At 39.6% G+C, this 27072-nt stretch overlaps 1 protein-coding gene across 1 annotated transcript; it reads right to left on the bottom strand.

Moving 5' to 3' along the window:
- Window positions 1–5409: 5409 nt before the first annotated feature.
- Window positions 5410–25623, bottom strand: LOC100378850 (neuronal acetylcholine receptor subunit alpha-10-like). The gene is made up of 6 exons (XM_006811577.3): window positions 25542–25623; window positions 23643–23782; window positions 22751–22795; window positions 20899–21008; window positions 6556–7097; window positions 5410–6207 (listed from the first exon to the last, which is right to left on the bottom strand). Exons 1-6 carry the CDS (start codon window positions 25621–25623, stop codon window positions 5558–5560), a joined length of 1569 nt encoding a protein of 522 aa, XP_006811640.3. The 3' UTR covers window positions 5410–5557.
- Window positions 25624–27072: the final 1449 nt, after the last annotated feature.

Here is a 27072-nt window from a genome sequence, read left to right as displayed (position 1 = left end):
TGAATTGGAATTCACGACATATAGCCTAGATAGCTGGTGTATTAGTAAATTGGAATTCACGACATATAGCCTAGATAGATGGTGTATGACTGAATTGTAATTCACGACATATAGCCTGGATAGATGGTGTATGAGTGAATTGGAATTCACGACATATAGCCTGGATAGCTGGTATATGACTGAAATGGAATTCACGACATATAGCCTAGATAGCTGATGTATGAATGAATTGGAATTCACAACATGTAGCCTAGATAGCTGCTGTGACATTAATAATCTCATTTGGTATTACATAATCGACCAATAAATTGAAGGAAACACGATTTTACCGGAGCTTGGCTGAAGCTGTTTACTCCGGCGACATTTGCACGTAAATAATCCATATTGTGTAGAAGCGTATATACTCTATTTGGCGCGCTTTGATTTGTACTAGGGTTACTATAAGATTATTACGAGAATACCTCAAAGTATGCACGAAGACAGTACAGCGGAGGTTGATGCGCGGCGTACTGTCTGAGTGCATACTTTGGTATTCTCGTAATAACCTTATTATTATAGATCTTTTCCTTCCAAGGATACAGCATGGGAATGCCGAAATTCAAAATGTTTACAACAGAATCAACGAACTTCTTTGTGTGGAGTCCGGTCAAACCCTGGTGGCAGCCATGTTTATTTTTATTATTAGAGGACGCTTACGTGCGTAAGCAATCCATATTTGGAATTCGCATTTCCTAATATGGTAGGATGAAAATACCCCGTAAAATACCGCAAAATTACAGCACGCTGTAACTTATGGCGTTACAGTGACAGATGTATAATAATTTGAACATGAATGGGTTATTGAATGCCAATATTTTACTAACATTTCTCACGAATCTTCCGTGAACATTTAAATTATTTTCACGCCTTTCAACGAAATATTATTAATATCACATAAAATCACGTTATAAATTAAATTAACATATGTACAGTAGTTGTACTCACTGGTTTCAATCACCGGTTGACACTACTATGCAGACTGACAAATTAGAGGCCATTCAAGTACTTCAAGTCTCGTATCAAGTTGAATGATTCGGAAGTTGACCTATACGTGTACATACTTGTATGGCAGTCAGCTAATGTGGTAATTGTTTCCGTGTTTTTCTATTAACTTTCTGAACATTCAACCACGTGATTTGGTTGAAATCAATGGTCAAATTTTCAATTCTATTTATCAGTTTACACCTTGAGTTCATTGACACGATTTGAGTGATACCAGAGACATTACAATCGCACGCCGTATATGCATAACTCGTAGATAGCTTCACTTACTAAAACGTTTTGAGCAAAAACACTAGAGAGAAATATCAACGTATTTCTGCATTCTCAGTGAACTTCGTAATTTGTTATTATCCCTTAAAACAATTGAAAATTGTCAACAGTATTCTGATTAAAACAGAACTTTATGAATTAATGAAATCATTTTATCACCAGGAGTCATCGTCTATCGATTCAACACGAGTTTGCAGCAAATTTTAAAACACATCGGATTGGCTGGTGCGTGAAATACAAGAAGAATGTAACGCGTATGCTACTATCGGAATCAATGACTAGGTTTCAATGTAGGAGTAAACAGATTTTTTCGCTATGCAGATTTAATGCTGTGAGGGAAGCACACGAGAAAGCCCGCCCTCTTGAGGCTGATTATCAGATAAATGATAACTATGCAACTTGATACTGAGGCACTTGTATCGCTGATGAATTCTGTAGGTAACATACCATCTACTTCTGTAGTATGTAGTGGAGAGATAGTCAATGTATTGAGCACCATTAATGTACATTGGTTGAATGTATGAGCTGATATTTGTCAGATTAAAGGCCTACAACTCATGTGGCACTGATTAACAAACAAACAAACAAAGTGTTCTAATAAGGACTGTGCACAGTCAACAAAATTACTCAAAAAATTCACGTATATCCAACTGCCCAGAAGTAGAGTTATCTGATTGACCATACTGGCTGGCCGTAATTGTAAGCTATTGAATTATCAACAAGCTTGATCAGAGCAACGCGTATATCCATGTGTCATTGAATGAAGATTCTAAGTATCACAATAAATACACACCACGATCTATTCCAGTATTACTGTCTTCTTGACAAACAATATGGCAATGATGATATCATTGTGTATACGTAGATGATAACATGAGTACAGTCAAAATCTAATCATTTACAAAACCCAGAGACAGTTCTGTGAAAGTTGTTTGAAGCACAAAAATGAGTCTGGGCAATAAAGGAAAAAAATGTGTTTTTCTATGCTAAGGAAGTTGAATATCTAAGATACAAAAGTGATTCTGAAGGGTTAAATAGTAATGTATATTTGGAACTTTTTAACTACTGTGGTAGTTTTGTGGATAGACTGGCAAATAAGTCTTCTTCCGGTAACTACTGAATGAGAAAAAACAATAGTTTAGGAATAGGATGAGTTATGATGACACATCACCCAATTATAGTGGAGACGAAGAGAAACCACTAGCGTTAGCTGCATATACATTGAATCAAACTGAAAAGAACTATTCACCGGAAAAAGGGTTAATTGTGTTTAGCTTCAAAATAGTAAGTGATACATAAACTATTAATGTCATTTTCTTTATTGAAGCCACCATGAACTTGCCATGAATACAACGTTCAAGTATAATATTTTCATTTTATTCATGTATAAAATAGAGACGTTGATGAGTTATGCAGATTCGTTAAATCGAGTCATTGTGCCACCACGGTCATTCAACAAATGCATATATATCACTAACAACAATGTCAATACATCCACGGGATGCAACTAAAATAAACATGGGATCGTATTCATATTGACTACACATAACCATTTCTAAATGTTTCTTATTCTGACGGTTCCCTGTTCAAAATTAATGGATGTACAGGGTGTAGGATGTAGGGTGATTTGTACTGGTAACCCCGTGCACTCTGGGGGTGATTTGAGCCACTGTTTAGTAATAGGTGGGATAGTGGATGAGTCGGAGTGGCAATTCTTCGGCAAATCAAATGAAAATAGTAATGAATAGATGAAAACGAACTGCCAGCAGGAGGTGGAACTAATAAAACGTGTGAAAAAAAATTCTATTTTATCACAATAAACGTAAAGTGAAATGGTTTTCTATTTAATGCATTTCCTTTATCTACATATACAAAGGCGTAGTAATGATATTTTCGAAAAATTGAACAATGGTCCCTTTTAAATGTAACAGCAAAACATTTTCTGAATTCTAAAAACCCGAATGCTGTATTCGAAACTGGCGTGGATTAAGGTTGAGTAGGAATAATTACAAGTCTGAGTTGTCATCACTTGTGAGCTGATGTTGTTATCTTCTGAATATCGCAAAGATAGCCTGACGATAGGACTAAATTGATGTTTTCATAGAGCTAACATAATGTAAAACACAGTAAACACCAATGTTTGCCAGCATGCTGTATGCCAATCGGCACTGATAAAATAAAGTGAGACCAAGAAAAAACACAACTTACATTACTAAATAGAAATTAAAGATCAAAAGTACAGTAAAAGTTTGGTAATTTAACAAAGTGCCCTATGCCTGATGACAATGATTGTCACTATGATTCCACTCCGTCTTGATAAGTCGTGATTTTGGAGTTGTTTAGTTTAGTCGGTGTCAAACTTATTTAAGCTATATAAGCGAACAGTATTCAAGATCGTCAGATAGAGACATAATTGGGCAAAATGTCACGTGGGTTTAATATATATATATATATTATGCCAATTTTCGGACACGTACTACAATTCGAATTTGTTTTGCTTCTCTCTATTAACAATCGACCAAACTGAATCTTGGTAGGGTTCTCATATAACTCGTCTTTATAATAGTTTTAACAATTGGCCATTTGAAGTTTTAATTGTCGACAGATTGATCAGTCTTCGGACTGTGAGAAAGTGAATGAGCTCTACATGTATTTTATCAGTCCATTTGTTAATAAAAGCTATAGGAACGAACATGTATGTACCCAAAAGTTACGGCGTGAAGTGTGTGGCCTTTCTACCTCGTGATAGTAAGCTTTTATCAGCCATCATTTCAGCGAGTATACAATTAAAATGGAAGTTGAAATGTTCGACGTGGTCATACATATCATTACAGTTATCCAAGCAAGTTGTAATTGTTAATTAGTATAGTAAAATAGTATCTTTGAATTTAAAGTTCAATTTGGTGATGTCACTGGTAAAGTTTAATTTGGTTATGTCACTGGTAAAGTTTAATTTGGTGATGTCACTGGTAAAGTTTAATTTGGTGATGTCACTGGTAAAGTGTACGTCATAGTAAATTATCCGAAAACTGGCATAAGCTAATTCCCAATACATCGTTTGCAGGGTTCATGGTCACGTGGTGTTACACCGCAGACGTCATCAGGAATCGAACATTTGCCGCCATTGTTTGTTGATAATTCAGGAATACACACATGTACGTGCAGCAGACGTTGATATATATCTGTCTGATATCTGTTTCCAAAACTCCGCTCTATTTCGGCAATCCAGGATGTAACAATGTTCACACTTTAGTGAACTATAATACCTTGTCTATGTAATGTACCTGCACTGTATTTTAGTTGTGTCATATTCCTGTCCCAGCAAACCACATGTACCTCTAAATTGTACAACCACATTCCGCAAAAAACACACACTATAACTAAAAGACTAAAGCACGGCAATTCCGTGCATACTACGCCCTACACACCTCCGCCGTAATATAACCATTGCTTCTCATCGGTGAACATTGAAGGTACTGCAGTGAAGCTGTCAACTCAATGTTGTCATTGTCAAACCTTGCAAAATACAGTCCGAATCTTCCTGCTAAGGTCTGAAAATAACGTACATCCATGACGTCAGGCGGAAAAATAACATATAGCCATGACGTCAGTAGAAAAAATGGCATACATCCATGATGTCAGTGTGGAAAATAACATATAGCCATGACGTCAGTGGAGAAAATAACATATATCCATGACGTCAGTGGGAAAATAACCCTTTATCTATGACGTAAATGGGGAAAATAGCATACAGTCATGACGTCAGTGGGGAAATGACATACATCTATGACGTCAGTGTGGAAAATAACCTATACTAATGACGTCAGTGGCGAAAATGACATACATCTATGACGTCAGTGGGGGAAATAACATACATCCATGACGTCAGTGATGAAAATAGCATACAGTCATGACGTCAATGGGGAAATAACATACATCCATGACGTCAGTGATGAAAATAACATACAGCCATGACGTCAGTGGTGAAAATAGCATACAGTCCTGACGTCAGTGGGGAAAATAGCATACAGTCATGACGTCAGTGGTGAAAATAGCATACAGTCATGACGTCAGTTGTGTAAATAACATACAGCCACGATTCCTAGTATAGTGTATTGAGTTTTACATGGTCTTCCACTGACCCAAGCCATTGTAATAAAAATAACAGTTTTGCAGTGCCTAAGTTTGGCCAAAGTATTCAATATATACTATATATTGAGTTCGGTGATTTGTCGTCGTATCTATACTACAAATACTGCATTTGACAAATTAGACCAATGATTGTTGTAACAGTGAATACCAAAAATATTATAAGAAACGCTCTGTCGATGACGCGTGCGACCTGTTTCCATTCCTTGTGTAAGTCCTCATTCGCCAACTGGTCGCTGTATAGTTGCAACACGTCCCCCACTTTTAACGATATATTACGCAGTTCTCTCAAAATATGTTGATTATTTTCCGCCGTTACTTGACTACCGCAATCACTGCCACAGTGATTACAATGCTCAACATAACGTTTGTCATTGCCGCGATTGGATATACCGGGTGATGAGGTCATTTTATGACGTTCACAGTTGTTGGACCTCACTGAAAGCCTCTCCATGCAGATTTCGTCTATTTTACGGATAGTACTCTCCCTATTTGTCAACAGGGATACCGTTTCAAATCCATGTCTGCGTTCAAGTCTTTTTCTGCTGCTGTTTCTTTTTGCTGACTTTTCTGGAGATACTTGGTCTGATTTTACACACAGTGACCTGCCCAGCCAACCGAAGGCCATATTACGTAGCCATGGTGGCACCTCATACCATCCCGGATTGCGATGATAGAAGTTGAGTACAATCACTGTCATGGCCGTTGACAGCGACACCAGTACCATAGTCATTACGTAATATTGAACTAAAGACAAAAGAATAATCAGAAACATGACATTAGTGATTATGATTTATTGTATCTAGCATAGTAAGAATAAACAAATTGCATACAATTAAAATCGCCAGGTCTTGAACAAGTGAATGACGTCACATGTCATTCGATACCGACACACCTGCCTACTTCATCGTTCTGGAGTCTGAACCCTGGATGAAAGCACTTTGTCGCCAGCTCGCTAGCGCTGTGCTTGACAATTACGATTGCGTTTTAGCAAACACGCTGTCCAACTCCGTAGTGACGCAAAAACAACAACTCAATAACTACTCGGAGGAGGGGGAATGCATAATGCAACAAATTTTGTCGTCGACTACTTACCTATAAATGGGATGGTGTCGGATGTCGGCGGCATGAATTCCGATGCCAACAATAGAAACACTGTCAACGACAGTAATATGGTTATGTCGAGGGTTACTTTCTCCCCAGAATCACACGGTAAATAGAATCCTAGCACCGTGACAGCGAATATCAGAGCACATGGCACTATCAAATTTAAAACATAAAACAGTGGGCGCCGATGAAGGTCTAACGTGACTGTGATGAGCGCGAATGGTGTATGAGGGTCGTCCAAGTGATCGTAATGTTCCGTCTGCCTCGATATGTCCATGTTGTCTAAATCCCATTCACCGTTATCAACGAAGTACGATGTGTTTCCCATGCCTACCTCCATATCTATGAAATACTGTGGGTATTGCCATGAACCGAATGTCAGGGTGCACTGCTGCTGATCAAATGGAAAGAATCGAATGTCGATTTTACAGAAACTTTTGATAATGACCGAGGCACTCCAGTCAACGTGTCCGTCATTTCTTGCAATCATTAATGCCCTGTTCATGAAATCATCCCATCGGGTATCTGCACTGAATAAGAATGCAAATAAACAATGTTACTACAAATATATATTTGTACTGTACGTGATGATCAGAATTCAATTGGTGTTCGAACGTTACAATATCAATATCAATTCGAATGTGTCCTATCCGTTCAAAATCTGAACGGATCAAAAAATCAAAAACTTTCATGACCCATACATTTACACATCCGGGTTCATTTGTTGGTACGACGGCACAGACATACACAGTTGAAAATGCGGCTTTTTGTTCCTATCGGAAACCTTTTACTTTAGTAGCTTACAACGAAGTGAAGAAAATAGTGGTGAAATATGGATAAAATAATTTCATTTTTTATTTTCATACCAACAATATTGACCTATAGAATGATTGCTTTATTATTAAATTGCTTTGTGTTTTCTCAAAGCTTGCATGTATTTCCATTAACGCTGTTGCGTTTGCAACGAGTTCGAGTTACGGATACACGCACGCACATTCCAATGCATACACTACAATTATCTGGATGAGTTGAGTAGGTACGAAAGCATATAGTCGGTTGTCATGCTGGATAAGTTTGCAGACTGTATGACATCACCCTGTGTAATTTTGAATACGGTAAGATGTTACAAAGGGTAAGTTATCATACAGTCTGGTGTTACCCAGGTTAAGTTAGTGCAGTCTGGTGTTACCCAGGTTAAGTTAGTACAGTCTGGTGTTACCCAGGTTAAGTTAGTACAGTCTGGTGTTACCCAGGTTAAGTTAGTACAGTCTGGTGTTACCCAGGTTACGTTAGTACAGTCTGGTGTTACCCAGGTTAAGTTAGTACGGTCTGGTGTTACCCAGGTTAAGTTAGTACAGTCTGGTGTTACCCAGGTTAAGTTAGTACAGTCTGGTGTTACCCAGGTTAAGTTAGTACAGTCTGGTGTTACCCAGGTTACGTTAGTACAGTCTGGTGTTACCCAGGTTAAGTTAGTACAGTCTGGTGTTACCCAGGTTAAGTTAGTACAGTCTAGTGTTACCCAGGTTAAGTTAGTACAGTCTGCTATTACCCAGGTTAAGTTAGTACAGCCTGGTGTTACCCAGGTTAAGTAAGTACAGTCTGGTGTTACCCAGGTTAAGTTAGTACAGTGTGGTGTTACCCAGGTTAAGTTAGTACAGTCTGGTGTTACCCAGGTTAAGTTAGTACAGTCTGGTGTTACCCAGGTTAAGTTAGTACAGCCTGGTGTTACCCAGAGTAACTTAGTACAGTCTGGTATTACCCAGGCTAGGTAAGCACATTCTGGTGTTACCCAGGTTAAGTTAATACAGTCTGGTGTTACCCAGGTTAAGTTAGTACAGTCTTGTGTTACCCAGGTTAAGTTAGTACAGTCTGCTATTACCCAGGTTAAGTTAGTACAGTCTGGTGTTACCAAGGGTAAGTTAGTACAGTCTGGAGTTACCCAGGTTAAGTTAGTACCGTCTGGTGTTACCCAGGTTAAGTTAGTACAGTCTGGTGATACCCAGGTTAAGTTAGTACAGTCTGGTGTTACCCAGGTTAAGTAAGTACAGTCTGGTGTTACCCAGGTTAAGTTAGTACAGTGTGGTGTTACCCAGGTTAAGTTAGTACAGTGTGGTGTTACCCAGGTTAAGTTAGTGCAGTCTGGTGTTACCAAGGTTAAGTTAGTACAGTCTGGTGTTACCCAGGTTAAGTTAGTACAGTCTGGTGTTACCCAGGTTAAGTTAGTACAGTATGGTGATACCCAGGTTACGTTAGTACAGTCTGGTGTTACCCAGGTTAAGTTAGTAAAGTGTGGTGTTACCCAGGTTAAGTAAGTACAGTCTGGTATTACCCAGGTTAAGTTAGTACATTCTGGTATTACCCAGGTTAAGTTAGTAGTGTGGTGTTACCCAGGTTAAGTTAGTACAGTCTGGTGTTACCCAGGTTAAGTTAGTACAGTCTGGTGTTACCCTGGTTAAGTTAGTACAGTCTGGTGTTACCCAGGTTAAGTTAGTACAGTATGGTGTTACCCAGGTTAAGTTAGTACAGTGTGGTGTTACCCAGGTTAAGTTAGAACAGTGTGGTGTTACCCAGGTTAAGTTAGTACAGTCTGGTGTTACCCAGGTTAAGTTAGTACAGTCTGGTGTTACCCAGGTTAAGTTAGTACAGTCTGGTGTTACCCAGGTTAAGTTAGTACAGTATGGTGATACCCAGGTTAAGTTTGTACAGTCTGGTGTTACCCAGGGTAAGTTAGTACCGTCTGGTATTACCCAGGGTAAGTTAGTACAGTCTGGTGTTACCCACGATAAATTACCACAGTCTGGTGTTACCCAGGGTAAGTTAGTACAGTCTGTGTTACCCAGGGTAAATTAATACAGTCTGGTGCCACCCAGGGTAAGTTAGTGCAGTATGGTGTTACCAGGGTAAATTAGTACAGTCCGGTGTTACCCAGGGTAAATTAGTACAGTCTGGTGTTACCCAGGGTAAGTTAGTGCAGTATGGTGTTACCAGGGTAAATTAGTGCAGTCTGGTGTTACCAGGGTAAATTAGTACAGTCCGGTGTTACCCAGGGTAAATTAGTACAGTCCGGTGTTACCCAGGGTATGTTAGTGCAGTCTGGTGTTACCAGGGTAAGTTAGTACAGTCCGGTGTTACCCAGGGTAAATTAGTACAGTCTGGTGTCACCCAGGGTAAATTAGTACAGTATGGTGTTACCCAGGGTACATTAGTACAGTCTGGTGTTACCCAGAGTAAGTTGGTACAGTTTGATGTTACCCAGGGTATGTGAGCACATTCTGGTGTTACCAATGGTAAATTAGTACAGTCTGGTGTTACCCAGGGTAAGTTAGTACAGTCTGTGTTACCCAGGGTAAATTAGTACAGTCTGGTGTTACCCAGGGTAAGTTAGTACAGTATGGCTTTACCAATGGTAAATTAGTACAGTCTGGTGTTACCCAGGGTAAATTAGTACAGTCCGGTGTTACCCAGGGTAAATTAGTAAAGTCCGGTGTTACCCAGGTTAAATTAGTACAGTCTGGTGTTACCCAGGGTAAATTAGTAAAGTCCGGTGTTACCCAGGTTAAATTAGTACAGTCTGGTGTTACCAAGGTTAAGTTAGTACAGTCTTGTGTTACCCAGGTTAAGTTAGTACAGTCTGGTGTTACCCAGAGTAAGTTAGTACAGTCTGGTGTTACCAACGATAAATTAACACAGTCTGGTGTTACCCAGGGTAAGTTAGTACAGTCTGTGTTACCCAGGGTAAATTAATACAGTCTGGTGTCACCCAGGGTAAGTTAGTGTAGTATGGTGTTACCAGGGTAAATTAATACAGTCCGGTGTTACCCAGGGTAAATTAGTACAGTCCGGTGTTACCCAGGGTAGATTAGGACAGTCTGGTGTTACCCACGGTACGTTAGTGCAGTATGGTGTTACCAGGGTAAATTAGTGCACTCTGGTGTTACCAGGGTAAATTAGTACAGTCCGGTGTTACCCAGGGTAAATTAGTACAGTCCGGTGTTACCCAGGGTAAGTTAGTGCAGTCTGGTGTTACCAGGATAAGTTAGTACAGTCCGGTGTTACCCAGGGTAAATTAGTACAGTCTGGTGTCACCCAGGGTAAATTAGCACAGTTTAGTGTTACCAGGGTAAATTAGTACAGTATGATGTTACCCAGGGTAAGTTAGTACAGTCTGGTATTACCCAGGGTAGGTGAGCACATTCTGGTGTTACCAATGGTAAATTAGTACAGTCTGGTGTTACCCAGGTTAAGTTTGTACAGTCTGCTATTACCCAGGTTAAGTTAGTACAGCCTGGTGTTACCCAGGTTAAGTAAGTACAGTCTGGTGTTACCCAGGTTAAGTTAGTACAGTGTGGTGTTACCCAGGTTAAGTTAGCACAGTGTGGTGTTACCCAGGTTAAGTTAGTACAGTCTGGTGTTACCCAGGTTAAGTTAGTACAGTCTGGTGTTACCCAGGTTAAGTTAGTACAGTCTGGTGTTACCCAGGTTAAGTTAGTACAGTATGGTGTTACCCAGGTTAAGTTAGTACAGTCTGGTGTTACCCAGGTTAAGTTAGTACAGTCTGGTGTTACCCAGGTTAAGTTAGTAAAGTGTGGTCTTACCCAGGATAAGTAAGTACAGTATGGTATTACCCAGGTTAAGTTAGTACAGTCTGGTATTACCCAGGTTAAGTTAGTACAGTCTGGTGTTACCAAGGGTAAGTTAGTACAGTCTGGTGTTACCCAGGTTAAGTTAGTACCGTCTGGTGTTACCCAGGTTAAGTTAGTACAGTCTGGTGTTACCCAGATTAAGTTAGTACAGTCTGGTGTTACCCAGGTTAAGTTAGTAAAGTGTGGTGTTACTCAGGATAAGTAAGTACAGTCTGGTATTACCCAGGTTAAGTTAGTACAGTCTGGTGTTACCCAGGTTAAGTTAGTACAGTCTGGTGTTACCAAGGGTAAGTTAGTACAGTCTGGTGTTACCCAGGTTAAGTTAGTACCGTCTGATGTTACCCAGGTTAAGTTAGTACAGTCTGGTGTTACCCAGGTTAAGTTAGTACAGTCTGCTGATACCCAGGTTAAGTTAGTACAGTCTGGTGTTACCCAGATTAAGTTAGTACAGTCGGGTGTTACCCAGGTTAAGTAAGTACAGTCTTGTGTTACCCAGGTTAAGTTAGTACAGTCTGGTGTTACTCAGGGTAAGTTAGTACAGTCTGGTGTTACCCAGGTTAAGTTAGTACAGTCTGGTGTTACCCAGGTTAAGTAAGTACAGTCTGGTGTCACCCAGGGTAAGTTAGTGCAGTATGGTGTTACCAGGGTAAATTAGTACAGTCCGGTGTTACCCAGGGTAAATTAGTACAGTCCGGTGTTACCCAGGGTAAGTTAGTACAGTCTGGTATTACCCAGGTTAAGTTAGTACAGTCTGGTGTTACCAAGGGTAAGTTAGTACAGTCTGGTGTTACCCAGGTTAAGTTAGTACCGTCTGGTGTTACCCAGGTTAAGTTAGTACAGTCTGGTGTTACCCAGGTTAAGTTAGTACAGTCTGGTGTTACCCAGGTTAAGTTAGTAAAGTGTGGTGTTACCCAGGATAAGTAAGTACAGTCTGGTATTACCCAGGTTAAGTTAGTACAGTCTGGTGTTACCAAGGGTAAGTTAGTACAGTCTGCTATTACCCAGGTTAAGTTAGTACAGTCTGGTGTTACCAAGGGTAAGTTAGTACCGTCTGGTGTTACCCAGGTTAAGTAAGTACAGTCTGGTGTTACCCAGGTTAAGTTAGTACAGTGTGGTGTTACCCAGGTTAAGTTAGAACAGTGTGGTGTTACCCAGGTTAAGTTAGTTCAGTCTGGTGTTACCCAGGTTAAGTTAGTACAGTCTGGTGTTACCCAGGTTAAGTTAGTACAGTCTGGTGTTACCAGGGTAAGTTAGTACAGTCCGGTGTTACCCAGGGTAAATTAGCACAGTCTGGTGTCACCCAGGGTAAATTAGTACAGTTTGGTGTTACCAGGGTAAATTAGTACAGTATGGTGTGACCCAGGGTAAATTAGTACACTCTGGTGTGACCCAGGGTAAATTAGTACAGTCTGGTGTTACCCAGGGTAAGTTAGTACAGTCTGGTGTTACCCAGGGTAAGTTAGTACAGTCTGGTGTTACCCAGGGTAAGTTAGTACAGTCTGGTGTTACCCAGGTTAAGTTAGTACAGTCTTGTGTTACCAAGGGTAAGTTAGTACAGTCTGGTGTTACCCAGGTTAAGTTAGTACCGTCTGGTGTTACCCAGGTTAAGTTAGTACAGTCTGGTGTTACCAAGGGTAAGTTAGTACAGTCTGGTGTTACCCAGGTTAAGTTAGTACCGTCTGGTGTTACCCAGGTTAAGTTAGTACAGTCTGGTGTTACCCAGGTTAAGTTAGTACAGTCTGGTGTTACCCAGGTTAAGTTAGTAAAGTGTGGTGTTACCCAGGATAAGTAAGTACAGTCTGGTATTACCCAGGTTAAGTTAGTACAGTCTGGTGTTACCAAGGGTAAGTTAGTACAGTCTGCTATTACCCAGGTTAAGTTAGTACAGTCTGGTGTTACCAAGGGTAAGTTAGTACCGTCTGGTGTTACCCAGGTTAAGTAAGTACAGTCTGGTGTTACCCAGGTTAAGTTAGTACAGTGTGGTGTTACCCAGGTTAAGTTAGAACAGTGTGGTGTTACCCAGGTTAAGTTAGTTCAGTCTGGTGTTACCCAGGTTAAGTTAGTACAGTCTGGTGTTACCCAGGTTAAGTTAGTACAGTCTGGTGTTACCAGGGTAAGTTAGTACAGTCCGGTGTTACCCAGGGTAAATTAGCACAGTCTGGTGTCACCCAGGGTAAATTAGTACAGTTTGGTGTTACAAGGGTAAATTAGTACAGTATGGTGTGACCCAGGGTAAATTAGTACACTCTGGTGTGACCCAGGGTAAATTAGTACAGTCTGGTGTTACCCAGGGTAAGTTAGTACAGTCTGGTGTTACCCAGGGTAAGTTAGTACAGTCTGGTGTTACCCAGGGTAAGTTAGTACAGTCTGGTGTTACCCAGGTTAAGTTAGTACAGTCTTGTGTTACCAAGGGTAAGTTAGTACAGTCTGGTGTTACCCAGGTTAAGTTAGTACCGTCTGGTGTTACCCAGGTTAAGTAAGTACAGTCTGGTGTTACCCAGGTTAAGTTAGTACAGTCTGGTGTTACCCAGGTTAAGTTAGTACAGTATGGTGTTACCCAGGTTAAGTTAGTACAGTCTGGTGTTACCCAGGTTAAGTTAGTACAGTCTGGTGTTACCCAGGTTAAGTTAGTAAAGTGTGGTCTTACCCAGGATAAGTAAGTACAGTATGGTATTACCCAGGTTAAGTTAGTACAGTCTGGTATTACCCAGGTTAAGTTAGTACAGTCTGGTGTTACCAAGGGTAAGTTAGTACAGTCTGGTGTTACCCAGGTTAAGTTAGTACCGTCTGGTGTTACCCAGGTTAAGTTAGTACTGTCTGGTGTTACCCAGATTAAGTTAGTACAGTCTGGTGTTACCCAGGTTAAGTTAGTAAAGTGTGGTGTTACTCAGGATAAGTAAGTACAGTCTGGTATTACCCAGGTTAAGTTAGTACAGTCTGGTGTTACCCAGGTTAAGTTAGTACAGTCTGGTGTTACCAAGGGTAAGTTAGTACAGTCTGGTGTTACCCAGGTTAAGTTAGTACCGTCTGATGTTACCCAGGTTAAGTTAGTACAGTCTGGTGTTACCCAGGTTAAGTTAGTACAGTCTGCTGATACCCAGGTTAAGTTAGTACAGTCTGGTGTTACCCAGATTAAGTTAGTACAGTCGGGTGTTACCCAGGTTAAGTAAGTACAGTCTGGTGTTACCCAGGTTAAGTTAGTACAGTCTGGTGTTACTCAGGGTAAGTTAGTACAGTCTGGTGTTACCCAGGTTAAGTTAGTACAGTCTGGTGTTACCCAGGTTAAGTAAGTACAGTCTGGTGTCACCCAGGGTAAGTTAGTGCAGTATGGTGTTACCAGGGTAAATTAGTACAGTCCGGTGTTACCCAGGGTAAATTAGTACAGTCCGGTGTTACCCAGGGTAAGTTAGTACAGTCTGGTATTACCCAGGTTAAGTTAGTACAGTCTGGTGTTACCAAGGGTAAGTTAGTACAGTCTGGTGTTACCCAGGTTAAGTTAGTACCGTCTGGTGTTACCCAGGTTAAGTTAGTACAGTCTGGTGTTACCCAGGTTAAGTTAGTACAGTCTGGTGTTACCCAGGTTAAGTTAGTAAAGTGTGGTGTTACCCAGGATAAGTAAGTACAGTCTGGTATTACCCAGGTTAAGTTAGTACAGTCTGGTGTTACCAAGGGTAAGTTAGTACAGTCTGCTATTACCCAGGTTAAGTTAGTACAGTCTGGTGTTACCAAGGGTAAGTTAGTACCGTCTGGTGTTACCCAGGTTAAGTAAGTACAGTCTGGTGTTACCCAGGTTAAGTTAGTACAGTGTGGTGTTACCCAGGTTAAATTAGAACAGTGTGGTGTTACCCAGGTTAAGTTAGTACAGTCTGGTGTTACCCAGGTTAAGTTAGTACAGTCTGGTGTTACCCAGGTTAAGTTAGTACAGTCTGGTGTTACCAGGGTAAGTTAGTACAGTCCGGTGTTACCCAGGGTAAATTAGCACAGTCTGGTGTCACCCAGGGTAAATTAGTACAGTTTGGTGTTACCAGGGTAAATTAGTACAGTCTGGTGTTACCCAGGGTAAATTAGTACACTCTGGTGTGACCCAGGGTAAATTAGTACAGTCTGGTGTTACCCAGGGTAAGTTAGTACAGTCTGGTGTTACCCAGGGTAAGTTAGTACAGTCTGGTGTTACCCAGGGTAAGTTAGTACAGTCTGGTGTTACCCAGGTTAAGTTAGTACAGTCTTGTGTTACCAAGGGTAAGTTAGTACAGTCTGGTGTTACCCAGGTTAAGTTAGTACCGTCTGGTGTTACCCAGGTTAAGTAAGTACAGTCTGGTGTTACCCAGGTTAAGTTAGTACAGTGTGGTGTTACCCAGGGTAAATTAGTACAGTCTGGTGTTACCAGGGTAAATTAGTACAGTATGGTGTGACCCAGGGTAAATTTGTACAGTCTGGTATTACCCAGGTTAAGTAAGTACAGTCTGGTGTTACCCAGGTTAAGTTAGTACAGTCTGGTGTTACTCAGGGTAAGTTAGTACAGTCTGGTGTTACCCAGGGTAAGTTAGTACAGTCTGGTGTTACCCAGAGTAACTTAGTACAGTCTGGTATTACCCAGGCTAGGTAAGCACATTCTGGTGTTACCCAGGTTAAGTTAATACAGTCTGGTGTTACCCAGGTTAAGTTAGTACAGTCTTGTGTTACCCAGGTTAAGTTAGTACAGTCTGCTATTACCCAGGTTAAGTTTGTACAGTCTGGTGTTACCAAGGGTAAGTTAGTACAGTCTGGAGTTACCCAGGTTAAGTTAGTACCGTCTGGTGTTACCCAGGTTAAGTTAGTACAGTCTGGTGATACCCAGGTTAAGTTAGTACAGTCTGGTGTTACCCAGGTTAAGTAAGTACAGTCTGGTGTTACCCAGGTTAAGTTAGTACAGTGTGGTGTTACCCAGGTTAAGTTAGTACAGTGTGGTGTTACCCAGGTTAAGTTAGTGCAGTCTGGTGTTACCAAGGTTAAGTTAGTACAGTCTGGTGTTACCCAGGTTAAGTTAGTACAGTCTGGTGTTACCCAGGTTAAGTTAGTACACTATGGTGATACCCAGGTTAAGTTAGTACAGTCTGGTGTTACCCAGGTTAAGTTAGTAAAGTGTGGTGTTACCCAGGTTAAGTAAGTACAGTCTGGTATTACCCAGGTTAAGTTAGTACAGTCTGGTATTACCCAGGTTAAGTTAGTAGTGTGGTGTTACCCAGGTTAAGTTAGTATAGTCTGGTGTTACCCAGGTTAAGTTAGTACAGTCTGGTGTTACCCAGGTTAAGTTAGTACAGTCTGGTGTTACCCAGGTTAAGTTAGTACAGTATGGTGTTACCCAGGTTAAGTTAGTACAGTGTGGTGTTACCCAGGTTAAGTTAGAACAGTGTGGTGTTACCCAGGTTAAGTTAGTACAGTCTGGTGTTACCCAGGTTAAGTTAGTACAGTCTGGTGTTACCCAGGTTAAGTTAGTACAGTCTGGTGTTACCCAGGTTAAGTTAGTACAGTATGGTGATACCCAGGTTAAGTTTGTACAGTCTGGTGTTACCCAGGGTAAGTTAGTACCGTCTGGTATTACCCAGGGTAAGTTAGTACAGTCTGGTGTTACCCACGATAAATTAACACAGTCTGGTGTTACCCAGGGTAAGTTAGTACAGTCTGTGTTACCCAGGGTAAATTAATACAGTCTGGTGCCACCCAGGGTAAGTTAGTGCAGTATGGTGTTACCAGGGTAAATTAGTACAGTCCGGTGTTACCCAGGGTAAATTAGTACAGTCCGGTGTTACCCAGGGTAAATTAGTACAGTCTGGTGTTACTCTGGGTAAGTTAGTGCAGTATTGTGTTACCAGGGTAAATTAGTGCAGTATGGTGTTACCAGGGTAAATTAGTACAGTCCGGTGTTACCCAGGGTAAATTAGTACAGTCTGGTGTTACCCAGGGTAAGTTAGTGCAGTATGGTGTTACCAGGGTAAATTAGTGCAGTCTGGTGTTACCAGGGTAAATTAGTACAGTCCGGGGTTACCCAGGGTAAATTAGTACAGTCCGGTGTTACCCAGGGTATGTTAGTGCAGTCTGGTGTTACCAGGGTAAGTTAGTACAGTCCGGTGTTACCCAGGGTAAATTAGTACAGTCTGGTGTCACCCAGGGTAAATTAGTACAGTATGGTGTTACCCAGGGTACATTAGTACAGTCTGGTGTTACCCAGAGTAAGTTAGTACAGTTTGATGTTACCCAGGGTATGTGAGCACATTCTGGTGTTACCAATGGTAAATTAGTACAGTCTGGTGTTACCCAGGGTAAGTTAGTACAGTCTGTGTTACCCAGGGTAAATTAGTACAGTCTGGTGTTACCCAGGGTAAGTTAGTACAGTCTGTGTTACCAAGGTTAAGTTAGTACAGTCTTGTGTTACCCAGGTTAAGTTAGTACAGTCTGGTGTTACCCAGAGTAAGTTAGTACAGTCTGGTGTTACCCACGATAAATTAACACAGTCTGGTGTTACCCAGGGTAAGTTAGTACAGTCTGTGTTACCCAGGGTAAATTAATACAGTCTGGTGTCACCCAGGGTAAGTTAGTGTAGTATGGTGTTACCAGGGTAAATTAATACAGTCCGGTGTTACCCAGGGTAAATTAGTACAGTCCGGTGTTACCCAGGGTAGATTAGGACAGTCTGGTGTTACCCACGGTACGTTAGTGCAGTATGGTGTTACCAGGGTAAATTAGTGCACTCTGGTGTTACCAGGGTAAATTAGTACAGTCCGGTGTTACCCTGGGTAAATTAGTACAGTCCGGTGTTACCCAGGGTAAGTTAGTGCAGTCTGGTGTTACCAGGGTAAGTTAGTACAGTCCGGTGTTACCCTGGGTAAATTAGTACAGTCTGGTGTCACCCAGGGTAAATTAGCACAGTTTAGTGTTACCAGGGTAAATTAGTACAGTATGATGTTACCCAGGGTAAGTTAGTACAGTCTGGTATTACCCAGGGTAGGTGAGCACATTCTGGTGTTACCAATGGTAAATTAGTACAGTCTGGTGTTACCCAGGTTAAGTTAGTACAGTGTGGTGTTACCCAGGGTAAATTAATACAGTCTGGTGTTACCCAGGGTAAGTTAGTACAGTCTGTGTTACCCAGGGTAAATTAGTAGAGTCTGGTGTCACTCAGGGTAAGTTAGTGCAGTATGGTGTTACCCAGGGTAAATTAGTACAGTCCGGTGTTACCCAGGGTAAATTAGTACAGTCTGGTGTTACTCTGGGTAAGTTAGTGCAGTATTGTGTTACCAGGGTAAATTAGTGCAGTCTGGTGTTACCAGGGTAAATTAGTACAGTCCGGTGTTACCCAGGGTAAATTAGTACAGTCTTGTGTTACCCAGGTTAAGTTAGTACAGTCTGGTATTACCCAGGGTAAGTTAGTACAGTCTGGTGTTACCCACGATAAATTAACACAGTCTGGTGTTACCCCGGGTAAGTTAGTACAGTCTGTGTTACCCAGGGTAAATTAATACAGTCTAGTGTCACCCAGGGTAAGTTAGTGCAGTATGGTGTTACCAGGGTAAATTAGTACAGTCCGGTGTTACCTAGGGTAAATTAGTACAGTCTGGTGTTACCCAGGGTAAGTTAGTGCAGTATGGTGTTACCAGGGTAAATTAGTGCAGTCTGGTGTTACCAGGGTAAATTAGTACAGTCCGGTGTTACCCAGGGTAAATTAGTACAGTCCGGTGTTACCCAGGGTATGTTAGTGCAGTCTGGTGTTACCAGGGTAAGTTAGTACAGTCCGGTGTTACCCAGGGTAAATTAGTACAGTCTGGTGTCACCCAGGGTAAATTAGTACAGTATGGTGTTACCCAGGGTACATTAGTACAGTCTGGTGTTACCCAGAGTAAGTTAGTACAGTTTGATGTTACCCAGGGTATGTGAGCACATTCTGGTGTTACCAATGGTAAATTAGTACAGTCTGGTGTTACCCAGGGTAAGTTAGTACAGTCTGTGTTACCCAGGGTAAATTAGTACAGTCTGGTGTTACCCAGGGTAAGTTAGTACAGTATGGCTTTACCAATGGTAAATTAGTACAGTCTGGTGTTACCCAGGGTAAGTTAGTACAGTCTGTGTTACCCAGGGTAAATTAGTACAGTCCGGTGTTACCCAGGGTAAATTAGTAAAGTCCGGTGTTACCCAGGGTAAATTAGCACAGTCTGGTGTTACCAAGGTTAAGTTAGTACAGTCTTGTGTTACCCAGGTTAAGTTAGTACAGTCTGGTGTTACCCAGAGTAAGTTAGTACAGTCTGGTGTTACCCACGATAAATTAACACAGTCTGGTGTTACCCAGGGTAAGTTAGTACAGTCTGTGTTACCCAGGGTAAATTAATACAGTCTGGTGTCACCCAGGGTAAGTTTGTGTAGTATGGTGTTACCAGGGTAAATTAATACAGTCCGGTGTTACCAATGGTAAATTAGTACAGTCTGGTGTTACCCAGGGTAAGTTAGTACAGTCTGTGTTACCCAGGGTAAATTAGTACAGTCTGGTGTTACCCAGGTTAAGTTAGTACAGTCTGGTGTTACCAAGGGTAAGTTAGTACAGTCTGGTGTTACCCAGGTTAAGTTAGTACCGTCTGATGTTACCCAGGTTAAGTTAGTAAAGTCTGGTGTTACCCAGGTTAAGTTAGTACAGTCTGCTGATACCCAGGTTAAGTTAGTACAGTCTGGTGTTACCCAGATTAAGTTAGTACAGTCGGGTGTTACCCAGGTTAAGTAAGTACAGTCTGGTGTTACCCAGGTTAAGTTAGTACAGTCTGGTGTTACTCAGGGTAAGTTAGTACAGTCTGGTGTTACCCAGGTTAAGTTAGTACAGTGTGGTGTTACCCAGGGTAAATTAATACAGTCTGGTGTTACCCAGGGTAAGTTAGTACAGTCTGTGTTACCCAGGGTAAATTAGTAGAGTCTGGTGTCACTCAGGGTAAGTTAGTGCAGTCTGGTGTTACCAGGGTAAATTAGTACAGTCCGGTGTTACCCAAGGTAAATTAGTACAGTCTGGTGTTACCCAGGTTAAGTTAGTGCAGTCTGGTGTTACCAGGGTAAATTAGTACAGTCTGGTGTCACCCAGGGTAAATTAGTACAGTCCGGTGTTACCCAGGGTAAGTTAGTGCAGTCTGGTGTTACCAGGGTAAGTTAGTGCAGTCTGGTGTTACCAGGGTAAATTAGTACAGTCTGGTGTCACCCAGGGTAAATTAGTACAGTCCGGTGTTACCCAGGGTAAATTAGTAGAGTCTGGTGTCACTCAGGGTAAGTTAGTGCAGTCTGTGTTACCCAGGGAAAATTAGTACAGTCCGGTGTTACCCAGGGTAAATTAGTAGAGTCTGGTGTCACTCAGGGTAAGTTAGTACAGTCTGTGTTACCCAGGGTAAATTAGTACAGTCCGGTGTTACTCAGGGTAAGTTAGTACAGTCTGGTGTCACCCAGGGTAAATTAGTACAGTATGGTAAATTTTACTAGTTGATGTATACATCGATAGGATAATATATTTAAACAAATAGTTGCGTATGGTCAGATACAATATGCACTTGATGTATCGGTCTAATTAATATATATAATATATATAAGAGTACCGCTTAAGGACATAAAATCCTGATACAAAAATATTGAAATTGATACAAGCCTTGGTGTCAGTTAGTAAAAATGCTGACTTGAACGAACTTACTTGTTGTACAATGTAATATCTGGCAGCCATATTTTATCGGTTGGTAACCATATGTGGTCCACATTTCCGTATTCACTTGTATTCCATTGTAATATTTCGTCCATCCACCGCTGTAATTACGTCATAAAACATAGCTTATTGTTATTGAGAGGCGTATGTTAGATTGTCAATGCGTGAATGCTTGTTATTCTGAAGATGTCCAGATAATACAAATGGTGGTAAATATATCGCTATATGTGTATAGAAATATTTTGCGCTATCTGCAATATAATTCATATTTATGTTTATAAATGTAGGAAATGTCACACTGTTTTTTTTTTTTTTTTGTAATTCACTATTTGTTTTCCTTTGTGCGACGGGTGGATGCCTTAGGATGAGAACAAAATTAAGCCGTCGTATTTTACCGGTGATATGATCATCCTTGACAATGCGGTAAATATACTGATAATAACCAAATGAGATGGAAATATTCGTTGTCCGATTATAAATGTTATTTTCTTGAATTGTGTTACACCAGTAATCAGATTCCTTTTAAACTGCATTGAATGCATGTGAGTGTATATTATTATCAAATCCCCTTTTTAATGCGAACATTTGCACTTTGTGACTCGTTGCCAAAGTTTGATATGATTATTACATTACGTGCATGCCAATAGATTAATAATGTTGCCTTTTACCCCTGAAAATCAATAATTGCCAGTGAAAAACATGATTTGAAAAAAAAGTGTCATTTTAATTGTGCAATATTTAGAAGTACGACAAATGGTGCAATTATTGTGCGACGATTGCCTCTCCGGGACAGTTTTTATGGAACGCGAGTTTGAGCGATGGTAATTTATTTCGTAAAACCTAGATACTTTAAATATTGTAATAATACTCGATTTATTTTTTTTATTCTGGATTTGCTAGGTAAGCATTCTTTTTTCTCCAAACAATGTGTTTGTCTTTGCATGATCCAAGAAGAGAGCCCTTAGTAACAAAACCCTAGATTCGAGCCAGCGATTTGAAGGCCGTAACGTAGCTGCAAAAAACAACAACTCTAAACTCTCCAAATTCGCAGTACTACTTCGGAACTTTACTAAAACGTCGACTAAAACTGGCCGTTCGTGTCCTCGTAGCTGTCCTTTAACTATCAGTAAACCATTGTTCTCTGCCTCCAGTAGATGTTTATTTTTTCTTCATAATATTTTAGGAAAACATATATTCACGTATTAGGAATAGTAATATTATATACCCGTTATTTAACATCAGAAATAACACTTAACACTAAATGGTTTACATGTGTAGTGAACGACTGTAAACACGTGTCTACCAATGTACACCGAATTCCCAATGTTAATGTGGATCATATGCGTCCGTCCCACATGGTGGCCTTGGTTTGGAGAAATGAAACTTGATATCCTGCGTGGTGGCCTGGGTTTTAAAACATCAAATGTATTTTTGTGTTTTTCATCACATCATACATTGCCACGATACAATCGACGATTCAGATGACATGTTGATGGATTAACAAATAGACTACCACAGAGAAAGTGACATTTAGATTCATTCAACTATAAAGGTGTGCGTAAACTTAATTACCAGTAGTTAATCCCACTACAGATCGGACTAAAATCCGATGTTGGATATATTTGTTTTAATTAACGTTTCAAATTATAATTTCAATTATTGTATTTGTTCCTATTTTTGTTTATCCACATTGTTTGTGTTATGTATTATGATATATATGAAAAACAGCAAATAACAAACTAGATAACATATGTCAATTGACAAAAATAACCATAAATTAAAAAAAATGACCCCAGTAACTACTTCGAATATTGAAAGATAATAATTCATTGAATATACCAACCATTGTCACCCAAACATTGGTAGTAATCCTTTGTTCTCGTTCGTCCTGAGTATAAATAAAAACAAAGTTTATATTATTTCAAATGAGTATTTATTATTATTATTTATTTATTATTATATTTATTTTTCGAATCATACAACCGTATAAACCACGATATGAACATTAATATGGATTGCACAATAATCCACTTTCTGAATACAGAAATAAGAACGTAATTCAAAGAGGTTATAATGCATGTATCGCCATTCACAAAACACACTGTCATGGCGTACACACGCTAAATGAAAAAGTATGCATGATCATAAGCTGGCTTTGAAATTTTATTAACAAATCTCTAAACATCAAATGTTAAATATTTTAAATATAATTCCAGACTAACAATATATTTGTTAGCTCTTACTATAAAATAGTTGAAACAGTGATCTAGATTAGGTAGTGCATCAAGTATCAACTGCACCACAGTGTGTATCCGTCGTTTACAACTATTTATAAATAAGTAATAGCCAAATGCTTCTGTACATACTGTTGTGATTAGCAGATTGTACAAATTGGATCTCAGTTTTAGTAGCATTTTAGGGAGGGGTAAACTTGTTTTCCATGGGAATAAGTTATATGGCTTTCCTCCATCGCACTTGATACCACAAGCCGTTAAAGGAATCTTGTATGAAATCGAGGCTAAGAGATACTGAAATAGATTGTTGTAATGACGTCAAATAAGGTATTTCATAAATGACTGCCGCATATATCACTAATTTGATCATTTCTGGATTCACGCCGCTTTGCGTAATTTTGATAGTGACGAAAGGCCCTAAACACCATTAATAAATCCAGTTCTATCGAATGTATTAAGCATAAGTTAAGTCTTAATTGAATAAAATAGATTTGTTCTTACCAAATCAATAACTTGGGCTGGCCATACGCTGAGTATGACTGTGGTGGTGGTGTTTAATGTATGCACCGGCCTTACATCAATATCGTAATCGGAGAATAGCTTCTTCATCAACAATCGTTGATGTTTTGTTGATAGTGCCACTACAAGGAAAGACAATCATGTTGTTACAATGACGTTCACCTAAGCCTGAAACTCTGCAACATTTACTACAAAGAAAAGACAATCATGTTGTTACAATGACGTTCACCTAAGCCTGAAACTCTGCAACATTTACTACAAAGAAAAGACAATCATGTTGTTACAATGACGTTCACCTAAGCCTGAAACTCTGCAACATTTACTACAAAGAAAAGACAATCATGTTGTTACAATGACGTTCACCTAAGCCTGAAACTCTGCAACATTTACTACAAAGAAAAGACAATCATGTTGTTACAATGACGTTCACCTAAGCCTGAAACTTTGCAACAATTACTACAAAGAACAGACAATCATGTTGTTACAATGACGTTCACCTAAGCCTGAAACTCTGCAACATTTACTACAAAGAAAAGACAATCATGTTGTTACAATGACGTTCACCTAAGCCTGAAACTTTGCAACATTTACTACAAAGAACAGACAATCATGTTGTTACAATGACGTTCACCTAAGCCTGAAACTCTGCAACATTTACTACAAAGAAAAGACAATCATGTTGTTACAATGACGTTCACCTAAGCCTGAATCTCTGCAACATTTACTACAAAGAAAAGACAATCATGTTGTTACAATGACGTTCACCTAAGCCTGAAACTCTGCAACATTTACTACAAAGAAAATACAATCATGTTGTTACAATGACGTTCACCTAAGCCTGAAACTCTGCAACATTTACTACAAAGAAAAGACAATCATGTTGTTACAATGACGTTCACCTAAGCCTGAAACTCTGCAACATTTACTACAAAGAAAAGACAATCATGTTGTTACAATGACGTTCACCTAAGCCTGAAACTCTGCAACATTTACTACAAAGAAAAGACAATCATGTTGTTACAATGACGTTCACCTAAGCCTGAAACTCTGCAACATTTACTACAAAGAAAAGACAATCATGTTGTTACAATGACGTTCACCTAAGCCTGAAACTCTGCAACATTTACTACAAAGAAAAGACAATCATGTTGTTACAACGACGTTCACCTAAGCCTGAAACTCTGCAACATTTACTACAAAGAAAAGACAATCATGTTGTTACAACGACGTTCACCTAAGCCTGAAACTCTGCAACATTTACTACAAAGAAAAGACAATCATGTTGTTACAACGACGTTCACCTAAGCCTGAAACTCTGCAACATTTACTACAAAGAAAAGACAATTATGTTGTTACAATGACGTTCACCTAAGCCTGAAACTCTGCAACATTTGTTTTAATACACACTTTTGGAATGGTCACGCTAGTTGGAAACAATTACTAATTACATTGTCATTCATTAACTTTCTCATCAGTAGCGATAGCACACATTTGTTTTGTTCTGTTTTCAGTCATAACTTATTTTAAACATCAACATTTATTAAACATCTAGAATTCTGCAAGTATGGTATATTGAAAACGCGTGCGATGCGACCACTGCTGCCTTCCAATTACAGTGATCCCACCAAATAAATATAACAAATCATAACTGACAACAAATCAGTGTTATAATGTGATTTCTATTTCTATCACTGCATGGCAGAGTGGCAGGGTTTTCGTAAACTGCACATTCTTGACTCAAGCAGAGATTGTTATAAATAACAAGATGAGTTTTCATTAAACTCTCATAAAAGGTCACATTGCAATTGATTCTTTTACTCGTTATAGGCAGTACGTGACGTCATTCATAGCCTGGCGTTGAAGACAGTTGCGGTAATATACCAATGTCACGTGTCAGTGAGTCTTTAGCAGGTTCTGGACTATTTATTTTAATCAGACCAGATAATCTACCTTCCCATCCCATCCAGGTACATTGTTATTCTGTCAGACCAATCTGCGCTGCTACTCTTTGATTGATTGCTTTAGATGTCTTACTCAACTCAGCTGTTGACGTCGGAAAATATAAATACTGTAACGGCGTTTAATTCATTACTAAGTAATTCTGTGTACGCTGTCAGCGTTATACACATGTTCCCATGCGACCACTCATAGACTGGGAATAAAAAGCTGGACGTTCTCCAGTGTTACCTGTAAGTCACAAGTGTTTGCTTGATTTTGTATTCAAGTCTATACCAGTTCTGAATATTCGCAGGAATAAGTCACTGCTGATTGTCCCGATTATTGCGGGTGTTGTTTTATTCTAGTCATAATGCCTGAAGAAATCGATTTGTATTAAGCATTTGTACCCATGCCATCATGTGCATACAGATTGTAGTTAGTATAAAGAAAACTTGAAAGACATATACCTAGTGTTTCTCGATCAAACACAACGTTACAAGACATTTGATACACAAAATCAATGTCGAAAATCTCGTTGGACTTATATATCAGTTTCTTTTTATGTTTGTATGTATATCACGTGACACCTGAGCGGAAAACCTGGCTAAGTTTTATTATACAGAATTAAACCACTTCGACCTAAAAAAAGATCTGCTATAATTACAATTACTTTTGATATGCTTCTGACTGTATGGACTAGAATAGATACAATGTAGAGAAGTGAGAACGAAGTTCGTTTAGTCTGTTGGAAAAGATATTAACTTTTATAGTATATCAATGTATCGATATAGAAGTGATAGATCATATTTATATCCCAGCCACATTAACGGCTTGATTCATTCGGTACTGAAATTGTGAATGTATGTATATGAATGCTGGTAGAGATAATCCGATAACACGGTGAACTATCTGCAATGAATACACATATTATATGAATATGCACGTCCGGAATGGCAACATTTTGAAGGATGACAAATGCTGATAATGTACTCAATATCATCACACATGTCAAATGGTCTGGTTTGAATACTATAAGATATCTATTGAATCCGCATACCTCGATAAGAAGACATTATTCAACAGTGTCTGTTAAACGACTATCACTTGCACTGATCGGTAGAGTGAACGATATTGCCATCAACAACCTACAAATGATGGCATCTATCTATCTCCGTTAAAATAAAACAAAGAAAAATGCAATCAATAAATTAGGTAATCAATCGATGAATATACGCCCAATGGTGTGGGTTCCAATTCATTGCGAAAATAAGCTGTGATCCCCAACATGATGTTATTATATTACCCGGATGCGAGCATGTAAATGGATTTTAATCAATTCCACTATATGTAATAGTAAGTACCTCGTGAAATTATTCAAAACAAATAATTAATACTGTCCACAGGTGAGCTTAACGTCCTGGTGAAATCGGCATGTTTATAGTATGTGTTACCATGGAAATAGAATGAAACATAT

This window comes from Saccoglossus kowalevskii, chromosome 7 (assembly GCF_978046115.1).
Source record: "Saccoglossus kowalevskii chromosome 7, keSacKowa6.1, whole genome shotgun sequence".
In the NCBI taxonomy this organism is placed as follows: Eukaryota; Metazoa; Hemichordata; class Enteropneusta; family Harrimaniidae; genus Saccoglossus; species Saccoglossus kowalevskii.
The sequence above is the reverse complement of the archived record's forward strand: the minus strand, read 5'-3'. Positions and strand labels throughout refer to the sequence as shown.

Coding starts and splice junctions, on each gene's coding strand:
- LOC100378850 (XM_006811577.3), bottom strand. CDS start 25,623: ATGGGATGGGAAGGTAGATTATCTGGTCTGATTAAAATAAATAGTCCA. Junction 23,783..25,541: donor CTCACTGACACGTGACATTG/GTATATTACCGC, acceptor CTTTCCTTGTAG/TGGCACTATCAACAAAACAT. Junction 7,098..20,898: donor GATATTACATTGTACAACAA/GTAAGTTCGTTC, acceptor ATTCTTATTCAG/TGCAGATACCCGATGGGATG.